The sequence below is a fragment of the Nuphar pumila genome, chromosome 15 (genome assembly GCF_984573655.1).
Source record: "Nuphar pumila chromosome 15, dmNupPumi1.hap1.1, whole genome shotgun sequence".
Classification (NCBI taxonomy): Eukaryota; Viridiplantae; Streptophyta; class Magnoliopsida; order Nymphaeales; family Nymphaeaceae; genus Nuphar; species Nuphar pumila.
This window is the reverse complement of record NC_143263.1, coordinates 24,956,086-24,968,102: the sequence shown is the minus strand read 5'-3', so window position 1 is coordinate 24,968,102 and position 12,017 is coordinate 24,956,086. Positions and strand designations below refer to the sequence as shown.

At 41.7% G+C, this 12,017-nt stretch overlaps 1 protein-coding gene across 2 annotated transcripts in view; it reads left to right on the top strand.

Annotated features, from left to right (window-relative positions):
• The window catches only part of LOC149814856 (Putative eukaryotic LigT), a 63,704-nt gene that overhangs the window by 32,003 nt on the left and 19,684 nt on the right, over positions 1-12,017 (top strand). The window contains exons 4-6 of one of the 2 annotated variants that reach the window (XM_089988651.1): positions 6,142-6,527; positions 6,953-6,990; positions 8,082-8,161. In XM_089988651.1, the coding sequence (XP_089844777.1) occupies positions 6,142-6,527; positions 6,953-6,990; positions 8,082-8,161 (504 nt within the window). The remainder of the gene's footprint in view (positions 1-6,141; positions 6,528-6,952; positions 6,991-8,081; positions 8,162-12,017) is intronic. The other variant, XM_089988652.1, reaches the window with a different exon arrangement.

Sequence of the window (12,017 nt, the reverse complement as noted above, 5' to 3'; positions counted from 1 at the left end):
CGGGCGAGGGGCAAAACCCTCGCCCCTTCTCTCTCTCCTCTGCTCCGATCTCCCCCTCCTCACGCTGCCGTCGGCGATCAGAGACGCTGACGAGCGTTCCCGTCAGGACGCCTCCCCGACGATCCTCGCTGCCGACCTCCCTGCTTGGCTAGCGGCTGCTCCAGGGATCCCTCGCAGCCGGCATCCTCAGCCGCCGACGACCTGCGTTCCTCCCTGCAGTCGCCGAGCGCCGGTGATTCGCCCCTCGTCTCCCCTCTGGGTGGTCTTCGGCAGCCGGCAGCGTCGGCCGCCCGTTCGCTGTCTCCCCTTCAGCCGCAGACACTCCGGCAACCCTTGAGCCTCAGCAGCGCCCCCCTCCGTTCGGTGACCTCGGTTGACAGCAGCCGCCGACGGTCGTCGCCACCCTCCTGTCTGCTGTCGACTGCGCCGACCACTGACGATCTCGTTCCCCGTCGACCTCTCAGCTCCGGCGACCACCTTTTCTCTCGGCTCCCCTTCGTGGGAGGCTGACGCTGTTGACCCCGACACTGGAGTCGTCGGTCGCTCCTCCCCCGGTCGTTGCGGTCTTAGGAGGTATAGACCCTCCCCTCCTTCTCCTGTGTGTTGGGTGGATCGACAGGGGGGCTGAGCCCCCTGTCGTCACCATTTGTTGGCAGGGGGCTAAACCCCCCTGCCACCCTTTGTTGTTGGTCGACAGGGGGCTGAGCCCCCTGTCGTTGGCTCTTCTTGGCAGGGGGTTCCGCCCCCTGTCATTCTTTTTGCCGTTAGACGTCTGGGGGGGGGGGATGAGCCCCTGTCGGCAGGGGGTTAAACCCCCTGCCTTCCTCTTTGTATCGGTGGACAGGGGGACTGAGCCCCCGGTCGTCGTTGCTTTGCCGGCAGGGGGCTTGCCTCCCCTGCCATTTTGCTTTGCCGGCAGGGGGTTCAGCCTCTCCTGCCTTTCCGCTTTGCCGGTAGGGGGCTCTGCCCCCTTGCCACCCTTGTGTCGGCAGGGGGTTCGCCCCCCCTGTCAACCGTCGGTGTGCTGACAGGGGGTTTGCCCCCCCTGTCACCAGCGGTTCGTCGGCAGGGGGTTCAGCCCTATGTCGTCGGCAGTGTGTCGGCAGGGGGTTCGGCCCCCTGTCGACCGTTGGTGTGTCGGCAGGCAGCTTGGCCCCCTGTCGCTGTCTGTTGGCCGGCAGTGGGCGGAGCCTCCCCTGCCATTGTTTGGGTTGTCGACAGGGGGCTTGCCCCCTGTCGCTGTTTTGCTTGCCGACAGGGGGTTAGCCCCCCTGCCTTGAGTTTTTCCCCTGCATGGGGCGGAGCCCCCCTGCACTCTTTGTTGTTCCTCGGCAGGGGGTTCTTTCCCCCTGCCTCTTGCATTGTGCCGGCAGGGGGCGAGGCCCCCTGCCTCCTGCGTTGTGCCAGCAGGGGGCGAAGCCCCCCTGCTTTCTTGTTTTCGAGCAGGGGCTTGCCCCCTGCATCTCTTTGTTCTCCGGCAAGGGGCTTTGCCCCCCTTGCCTTGTTCTTGCCGCCGGCAGGGGGCTGCCCCCTGTCTCCTGTTCTGTCGGGGGGGGGGGGGGGTGTTTCCCCTCTACCTGGTTGCGGCAGGTGTGGCAGGGAGCCTCTGCTTCCTCCCCTGCCTTCCCCTGGTGCGACAGGTATGGCAGACAGGGAGCTCCTGCTCCCTGCCTCTGCTGCTGTTGCCAGGCAGGGCTGAGGCCCCTGCCTCTGGCACTCTCGCCTGCGAGAGGCCTTGCTGCCTCTATTGCTTCTCGTTTATTTTTGCGGCATACACTAATGTTCTAAGATCTCCAGGTTGAACGGTGGATCCAGCTCGCCCTCTGTGGCTCGAGCTCTTGCTTGCCTACGCTGCATGCGTACGAGGACCCGCAACCCCTTAAGGTAGGGGATTCTTGCGTGAAAGGACAATGAACTGATAAATGCTAAAATAAGAAAGATAACTAAAAGAGGATGATATATGTATACGTATAATATATATACGTATGTCTTTACCTTCAAGGACGCGGTTTCGCGATTCTTGTCCTCCCTACTTTCTTGCACTTTACTTTCCTGCTGCCCCGCGCTTTGCGCCTTGGCATTTACTTGCTTATGCTTGCCTTGTTCTCCAGGATGCCTGGTCCTTCTTTACGTTCTTGCACTTTACTTCTTGTTTTTACTTGTTGCCCTGCACTTTATGCGCCATGACTTTGCTTCTGCTTTACTCTTCGTATTTTACTTTCCTGTGCTGTCGTGCTTGCTCTTGCACTTACCTTTTGTATGTATTCGTCTTTATCTTGTTGCTGCGCTTCGTGCATATGCCTTGTTCGTGCATATGCCTTGTTCGTGCATGTATCCTATCTTTGTCGCATGCTCCTTTTCTTACTTGCGCTTATTGATCTGTCGAGGTGCAACCCCATGCCTCGTGAGTCGTCCTTTACACTCGCGTGGTCAGTATAGGATCTCTTACCTCACGAGTTGCTTACGTGTTTGCCTGCTTGTGCGTTACGATTATCGAGGTATGATTTCATACCTCATGTGGAGCTTTAGCGTTCTACTCTCGCGGTGCGGCTTCGCCCACCGAGTCTTGTCCCTCGTTTTGCCTTTGTATTAGTATGTGCATGAGTTTGCCTCTTGTCAGCTTGCACTCCCTGAGTGCAGCTTCGAATGTATAGTATATATCGTTTCACTTGGCTTACAGGCCACGACACGCACTTATGCACTTAAGTTCTCAAAAGACATTGTCTTAGGTGCAAACCTATTTTCAAGATGTATATCTTGTAAAACAGAGGTAGCGGTCGGACCTCCCAAATTGGTGTATTTTTGATAGATGTGTTACAACTTTAGTTGCCTCTTCGATATGACTCAGATAATCTTGTGTAGGATCCTGTGCACGAGTAAGGCAGGGATCCTAGCGATGTACTTGCGCCATCACTAGATCGACGTTACCTCACCTCTGATACGAGACCTAGTTTCTGGGCTTTCTGGTTCAACCATGATTGTAGCGCCTTCCTTCGTGAAGGTATTATTGGATCTTTTACGAGGGATCTATATTCCTCCTCTAGTAGTTGTACCCTTAGTCACGTACGATATGTTTGGACTACGAGAGTAGATCAAGAGGTCTATAGTAACTTCTAAGCGTGCATTGACACATTAAGCTAATCCTATTATATTAATTTTCACCTAATAGGCAGATTGCTCGCGATTGTTTATAGGATCCGAGCACGATCAGTTGGAACTTAATGAGTTCACTGCGGGCTTCTATAAAGCAGAAGTATTGGGATTTACTGCGAGAGATCCATACCCCTCTTATCGTGGTTGTACTTTTGAACATGTACGCTGCGTACTACGATGAGTAGGATGAGAGGCCTATGTCTGCCTCGAACATGCAATGGCATGTGTTTGAGATCACAAGAGTGATGTTTCTACCCTCACTGAGGATTGACCCCCCTTTTTATCGTGATTGTATATGTGAATAGTTACGATGCGTACTGTTGTGAGTAAGATGTGAATTGTGTGCTTGCCTTGAACGCGCAATGACGCGTATAACTCACCTAAATAATAATCATGCGCCTTCACAAGCAAGATGCTCGTTTGGGTTGAAAGACCAGAGCATGAGAATGGGACGGCGGTTAAGAAACCCTCCGTCGTGCTCATTCGGGACGGTTCATCAAGAGAGAGGATGGATGGTACAAAACTCCGATGGACAGTCATATATGGCAATCTCGGGCAAAGATCCGACCTTTCCCAGTCATCGGAGGTTAGGGGAAATCCTTTGGGCCACTTCTGCAGAAGTACGGATGCGCATCCATTGGGCCTTTGTTTGCCTTTGGGGATTTACTCTCTTGGTCACAGACCGTCCCCTTAGGAAGCAGACTCAGTCAGTCATTCGGGGTATAATAAAATACATAGCATAATGGACCCCCGAATCGATCTCGGCTGTTTCTACGTTTTGCCTTGTGCGTACCCACAACGGCCTGCTCAGTAATGAGACAAGATATAACTTATACACATGATCGTGAGATACACATGTTGTGACGTGCTTTGCTCGCTTGCTTGTTAGCTCGGTAGTTCGGTATGCTATTCGTTGAGCTAGGTACGCCCGTTGAGGCGTTACCCTTGTTGGTTAAACTGCTTATGCAGTTCCTTACTTGGTAATAACTAGCTTCTCATACTAGTTGATTGCTTATCTTGTATTGCTTATGAATTGCTTGTGATGCAATAACTTGTGCCTCACAATTAATGTAATCACTTGTCGATGGACTGAGCCATCTTATGGTACTTGTGTGTATTACGAGTGTTGTTATGAATACCTGTCTTATGCAATTGCTTTGCTTGGCTGGTGGATAGAGTTAATTACTCTTCACCTATTATATTTGTGAGATTGCTATAGTTGTCTGTTCAGCACTCTCATCCTTCCTGCTCTTTTACGTAGCTGTTTGCTTTACTGGAGCTTTGCTTACTCCACAGCACTTTTGGTTAGATCTGTTAGTCTTGCTTGTTTCTGCTTGAGCTAGCGTTTATCTTACTTATTGCAGTTTCTGCTTTTTCTTGTCCTTTGCACCTCTATTAGTCTGTTGTGTGACTGACCCATTTTCATAGGCAGGTGGTGAACAGGTTGAGACAGCTTGCGATGGCATGATGACGCGATGCAATCAAGGCAATGCCCTTTCCTGACATTGCGCTCCTGGGGATACTTTTGATAGATGCGGTATAAGGTTTCTTTGAAAACATCTCTTTTGATTTCAACTCTGGATTTCTAAAACTGTATTACAAAATGTGGTTCTTCTTTTCATTTCAATAAAATAAATATTTGAACTGCAAATCGGTTTGTAAGGGGGAAGCTGTTTTTGGTTGTAATGTGCTCAAGGTCTAGGGACTTGTTGTTTTGAACCTGATCTTCCGCTGAACTTCTGTTTTAAACTCTGATAAATGATTGATTTCAAAGCTTTCAACCTTTTTCATAAAAGGTTTCAAGTCCATGATTTTGGGGCGTTACAATTAATGAGCCATCTCATGATTTTGGAATGACTCATTCTCCACTCCTTCCATCTCTTTTCATAGTCGGCAATGACTTTATTCATCTCTTCTCCTTAAAGTGCAATTTGTTTGTCGTTTTTACTTTTAGTAAGTGTAAACTTTGGTTCTTTCTCGGATCCATCCACCAAACCCCATAGACCCTTTTCCCAATTTTTGTGCTTCACTATGGATGTCCACATCACATAATTTGTGTCATTGAGTTCTCACGGCTATGGTGACAACTACTTCTCGTTCATCCTCCATAGATACAAGAAAAGAAAGATAGAGAGATAGATAGGAAGAAGGAAGATATGGAAGCAGAAGAGTTTTGGGCACCATAAGTCCACGATCATACGATCCACTATCTCACGTCCACACGAGCAAGCTTTACCACGATCAAGGTTGCAATGGCTCTGCCACTATGTAATGAAACCAAGTGTTCTCCACACACCTCAAACAAGATGCCAATACAAAGCCCATGCAAAGGGAAAAAAACACAATAGCCACTTAGGGCTTAGATAAACACACAACACTTAAAAAATAATTTTTATTTCATACACAATGCACACAAAATGCATTGCATTACAAGAGGTCAAAACCCCATATTTATAGGCTAAAAGGGGAGTGAGAGGCTCCCCAAAATGTAGCTGTTGGGGCTCCCCAACGGCTAGAAATCTAGCTGTTGGGAGCTCCAAGAACTATATTACTGTTATATTGTCAGGGACAGAAATGCCTTTGACAATATAACATATTACAAATAAAAATAAAACAGCCCCTATTGGGCGACACCTATTACAGAAAAGTACAATGGTTAAAAAGACCAAAATACCCTTGTAGGGTAATACATATTACAACCATATGTATATATGCTTATACAACCCATATTTTAACAGACATACTTCCTGCAGCCGGTGTCATCCCCTGCTTGTTCTTAGTTTCAGTGAAGTAAATGGGCAACATAAATATTGGTCGATTTATGACTCACTGTTGATATCTATTCTTTAGTGACATAACCAATTAATTCTTTTAGAATTTTGCCACAGATTTTGTATGTGGAAGATATCAAATTCTTCTTTTTGTGTTCCTGGTGTTGATAATTGCTAGGCTTTCTTTTACCCCAGATACTTTCTCTATGAATTGCAGGAAGGTTGATTAAGGATGCAAACATCCACAGTGGAAATCTTCCTGTGGGAGCTCAGTTTAATTCAGAGCTTGATGTTGGAGGTCAAGGAGACCATCATGAAGTCTCTTGTGTTATTAGTAATCTCGTTCAGGCTGCAGAAACACACACTGAAATTTCTGAATCAGTAGCTTTGGGGTCCAGTCCTCTGAATAATAATGTCGAGGCTGCAGCTTCAGAAAAATCAACTGTTTCTCAAGAAATAGTTGTTACGTACTATCCAAGAAAATCCAGGTTTCCAGACAGCAGTTCTCAAGGTCAAATTAGTGAGGCAATTTCCAATGACTCAGGTACTGCATTGTCAGCTTATCCAGTCACTGGCGGCTTACAACATTCAACCTCTATTGAGGTATTTACAAGAAGTTCTGATGCTTAGCTATGGAGCAAGCATTTATTCAAGTTTCTTGGATGCATACATCCTCTTCTGAAAAGCTATTTCTCTTTTCCTTTTTCATGCTTGGACTGTCTGCTACTGGAAAATATGTTCAGCAACATCATAACTGGTTTAATTGTCACTTCTCACTCTTGGTAATGAATAGGATAATGATTAATGAGATATATTCCTTGTGTAGATTAAAATTCATGATGAATATACAGCACAAAAGTATTAGCAAAAAACAAGTGTCAACTAGCATAAACACTTCAAAGTTGTCTTTTGTATCAAAGCACCTGGAAGTAACTGCTCTTGTTCTTAGAAAAAAATCATCAATTGTTGTAAAATAGATAAATTTTCTCTGCTTTATGCTTTTCTCATTTGGGTGTATGTTTGGGCAGGTTGATGCTTCTTTGATTCGCTTCATCAAAGGAAAAGGGTGCCTACATTACTAGCTTTTTTTCTTGTACATAAGATAAATTCCTTTCAATAACATCAGCATGTAAATGACTAATGATTATTAGTGCAAGCCTTTGGTAATTTTAAAATATTATTCTTATCTGCTTTAAGCCCTTTCCTATTTGCAATAGTGATGGATGAGCTTACGAGATCAATTCAAGAAAATGTACCGTGGTGTATGTTGTTTGCTGATGATATTGTTTTGATTGATGAGTCTAGAGCTGGGGTTAATGCTAAGTTAGAATTATGGAGACAGACATTGGAAGCTAGAGGTTTTAAGTTGAGTAAGAGTAAGACTGAATATATGGAATGTCGGTTTAGTAAGCAACGAAGTAGTGATGGGAGTGTAGTGAAGCTTGGTGAGCAAGATATACCGGTGAATGATTATTTCAAATATTTGGGATCCATCATTCAAAAGTATGGAGAAATTGATGGAGATGTAAATCATAGGATAAAGGTTGGGTGGATGAAATGGAAAAGTGCTACTGGAGTGCTGTGCGATCGTAGAATGCCATTGCGGTTGAAGGGAAAGTTTTATAGGACGACTATTAGACCCGCTTTACTATATGGTACGGAATGTTGGGCTGCCAAGAGACATCATATTCAAAAAATGAGTGTAGCTGAGATGCGGATGCTTAGATGGATGTGTGGAAATACAATAAAAGATAAGATTCGGAACGAAGAGATACGTAAGAAGGTAGGTGTTGCACCCATTGAAAATAAGATGCGAGAGAATCGTTTACGGTGGTTTGGACATATTCGGCGAAGGCCTAATGATGCTCCAGTTAGAAGGTTGGAGAAATGGGAAAATATATTAGTTAAAAGAGGTCGGGGTAGGCCTAGGAAGACTTGGATGGAGATGATAGGAAAGGATATGAATGCTTTGAACCTCACCGAGGACATGGCGTTGGATAGAAATGATTGGAGGAATATGATTCATGTGGAAGACCCAAAATGAATTTCTTTTTTGGTTCATATCGCTGACCCCAATTGTTTTGGGATGAAGGCGTAGTTGTTGTTGTTGTTGTATTCTTATTTCGCAATTATAAAATAAATATTTTCTTTCCATAGAGGAATCACACAAAAGAAAATTGAGATGGAGACAGGAGTGAGAATCACTTTTCCCTCGTCTAAGAAGGACTTGGAAATCAGTAGGTGTTTGAAAATTGAAGTGGTTAATCTTGTTTGGAACTTGCTTAATTTAGTGGTGCAGCTAGTATGTCATTTTTATATTTCCTTCGGCAAAAAGAAGTTAAATGTTAATCTTTATGACAAAACAAAAATAACTTGTGGAATGGTGCAGTGTCTGACCATGTTCGTTTATTTCTTTGTTTTGTATGAAGTCCATGCTTGGTTTGTTCATATAGGTGAATCATGTTTTGTACTTCATCTTCATAAACTATAAAAATTTGAGTTTCCTTTTCATGAAAAAAAAAGAAAAGAATTACCCTGTTGGTGGGCGCCAGGGAAGAGGGAGGATAATTCCAAAAGTTCAAGATGGGAATCAGTTGAGAACTCTGCACCATTATGACCATTGTATGAACAAATCTCTACACATCATCTTTTTCCTTCGAACCATCTAATGATATAGTGCAATTCTTCTTTTGTTTTTTTAAGAAACTACACAGTGATTCTTCAGTGCACAAACTGTCTTGCACTTAATAGTCAAAATCTTACCTAAGCTTCCTAGACTACCTAGGTGCAAGCCTATCACCTGGGAGCACCTAGGTAGTGAGGCACCGAGGTTGGTATTTTATATTTGTTTTTTTATAATGTTTAAAACATTGTATTCATGTTTTGGTTATGTATTTTGAGACATTTAAGTTTTTCAGTTTTTTATTTTTATTTTAAATAACTATATTCTTTTGTGGGTGTCCAGGCGATGCAGCCAAACAAATATTTGTTTGATTTGAATGTCAAAAATGTAGTTGTATTTTAATTGTTTAGCTTCATTCATGAATTATGTTTTTTTTTTCAGTTTTAGGTGTTGAATATGTATTTTCTATTAATTTTAAAAATATATTATATATTTTTATTTTTTATTTTTTTATTTTTTTGGACTTGACTAGTCTTGCTTGGGTGTCAACTAGGCCTTTTAGGGGACTTGTGTATAGGTGCCGACTAAACTTTTGACTACGTAGGCCTTGATAACTATTTAGAAAAAAAGTGATGTCTAGATCAAGGTTGTAAGTATCGTATCGTTACCTGTATCGGTCGGGCACAAAATAAGATACAGATCATAAAAAATCATAACTTTTTAATAATTTTTTTCAAAAATTTCAAAAAAATAAAAAAATTAGCAAAAATTTTTAAAAAAATATAACACATGAAACAATGATGAATTGCACAAAATACAACCATAAAATCACATATAAATCATTTATGTATCTATGAGCTGCATAAAACATCAACTATCTCACAAGAACAATGCAAAATATTAAATATCTTGCAATTAAGAACATGCCACAAGACTCGTACTTTCATATTACATAAACAAAAAACAAAATAACAAAATTTGTGAATACTTAAGTGTTATTAAATAACCTAGTTTTTTTAAAAATATAACCTCAATCATCTTATTCTTCTTCTCCTTTGACATTCACATCGTCTCTAATATACGTGGACTCTTCATCATCTACCTTCTGTGCTCCTTCTACGTTGATCCACTGAATGTCCTCTTCATTCAAAATGCATGCTTCTTCTTTAATCCATGCATCTAAGACATCAAAGTTTTTTCAAACTAATGGGATCAAATTGCTCTTTGTGCCTTCTTGATGACAACTTTTCTATTTGCCTAAAATGCTGACATGAGAAGATTAAAATTAGATTGGTTTTGTATGATATATATTTTTTTAAAATAAACACATGAAAATGACAAATAAAACTTTATAATTTTATATATCTCTGTCTCAGTCATAAGTTGTAGCGAACGTAGACAAAGTCATCGAGTTTTTTGTGCTCCAATCTATTTCTTCTTTTTGTATGGATTTGCTTAAAGATGCTCCAGTTTCTTTCGCATCCACTTGCACTACACGTTTGATTAAGAATATAAATGGCAAAAACTCTAAAATTTGAAACATTACTTCCAAACTTGGTCCACTATATGTCTGAAAAAAAAACAAAAAAATGAGAAATCAATAAGACAATAACAAATACAATCATACAAAACATCATAACTAAATAACAATATGAAATTAAAATTAAAATAGAAAATAAATTACTTGGAGGCATCGTGGCACAATTTAACACTGCTTTAGGTCTCCCAATATCATACAATGTATTATCATAAATTTTCATTTCTTTATGAATTTGATCTTGAATGCCATAATTAGGGTTCAACCTCTCGATGCAATCCAAAAGTTCCTTGTTGAGTTCCCTGTCCATTTTAAACGTAGAGAAATATCTAAATGAAGAATTTAAATAATATGTTGCAACATGAAGAGGTTGATGAAGTTGGCCAATCCATCTATGATCAATGATGTTCCATATAGGCATCTAAATTTTTTTCTTTCCATTCAAATTATCTCTAATGACCACTTTATGGCTTCATAGAGATAACTCATAGCTGTTTTGTTTTCACTGTCAACCAATCGAAATACTTTCACCAAAGGTATAATTATTCTCAAAAACTTCATGCATGAATCCCAAAATTCACTTCTAAATACAATATCTACAATTTCTCTTGACTTTCTTTTATGTGCATGGGGATATATGCATTCCCCTCATCTGATGAAAATAAGTTTTTTAGTGCAGTTCTATTCTTTACTAGATTTTGCATTACTAAAACATTACTAGCAAATCTAGTAACTATACTACGAATCAACTCATCACCACTATTGTACTTTCTTATTAGGCTCAAAATCCATGCATGCTTATAAATACATTTATTAACTTTTTGCCAGCATTTAACTGTGTTTTATCTCGTCGATGTCCTCAAGCATGAGGTCTATACAATGGGTAGCACACGAGGTCCAAAAGAATGACCCATAATTTTATGTCAATTCTTTACTTATTGCCCTATAATTTGTTGCATTGTCAGTAATGAATTGGACAATATTTTGAGGTTGAGCCTCTTCCACAACCTGATCAAATACCTTGAGCAATACATCTGTTGTTTTTGGCGTATCAGGCATATCAATTGCCTTCAAAAACATAATTTCTTTGGGGGCAATAAACAAGAAAATTTATCAAGGTCCTGGACTTTCTATCCGTCCACTCATTTGTCATGATGCTACACCCAATTTCTCTTCATAATTGCCTCGTCTCATCAAAATATATGCCTTCACTTTATTCATATTAGTATTTAAAATTTTTCTCAAAGCATGATAGGAAGGCATTTTATATCCAGACTCGATACTGGTTATGGTATCTGCCATTGCCTGAAAATAAAAAGAATTTGCCACGTTAAAAGGAATGCATGCATCATAAAACCATCTCCCAACTGTGATATCGCCTCTCCCAACTGTGACATCGCTTGCTTGACTAAATGGAGTTATAGTCGTATGAATGTCGAGTTGCACCCAAGAGGTATTCTTAGGAGGGAAAAAACTCCTAATAGAGCCTCTAGCTCTACCTCCTCTTAAAGAACTCTCTTATCCTCTTATTTTTTTGTCCGTGACACTACTACTAGCACCAGCCACACCTTTCTCCTTCGTTACAGAACTTCCTACTTCTGATGCTATACTAGGGGTTGTAAGATTAGGGAGCTCATCTTCGTCCTCTTAAGGCTGTGTATGCCCCATTTTTGCCTCACTCATCTTTTTTTCTTATTTATTTTCTCTTAGACCAGTGAGTAATTGCTAGCATTGCCATTTCACGGCATCCGACAAATTTCTTGACATGCAAAGAGCAACATTGAGATGTGTCCCAGCTAAATAATGCTTCAACCGAAAGATACTACCCGAAAAAATATCGTAACAATAGTTGCACTAGATTTTCAATCTGTTTTCACTCATTACATGAGTGCCTTATTGTCATGCCAGATTATTTGATGCCATCTTTCCCTAA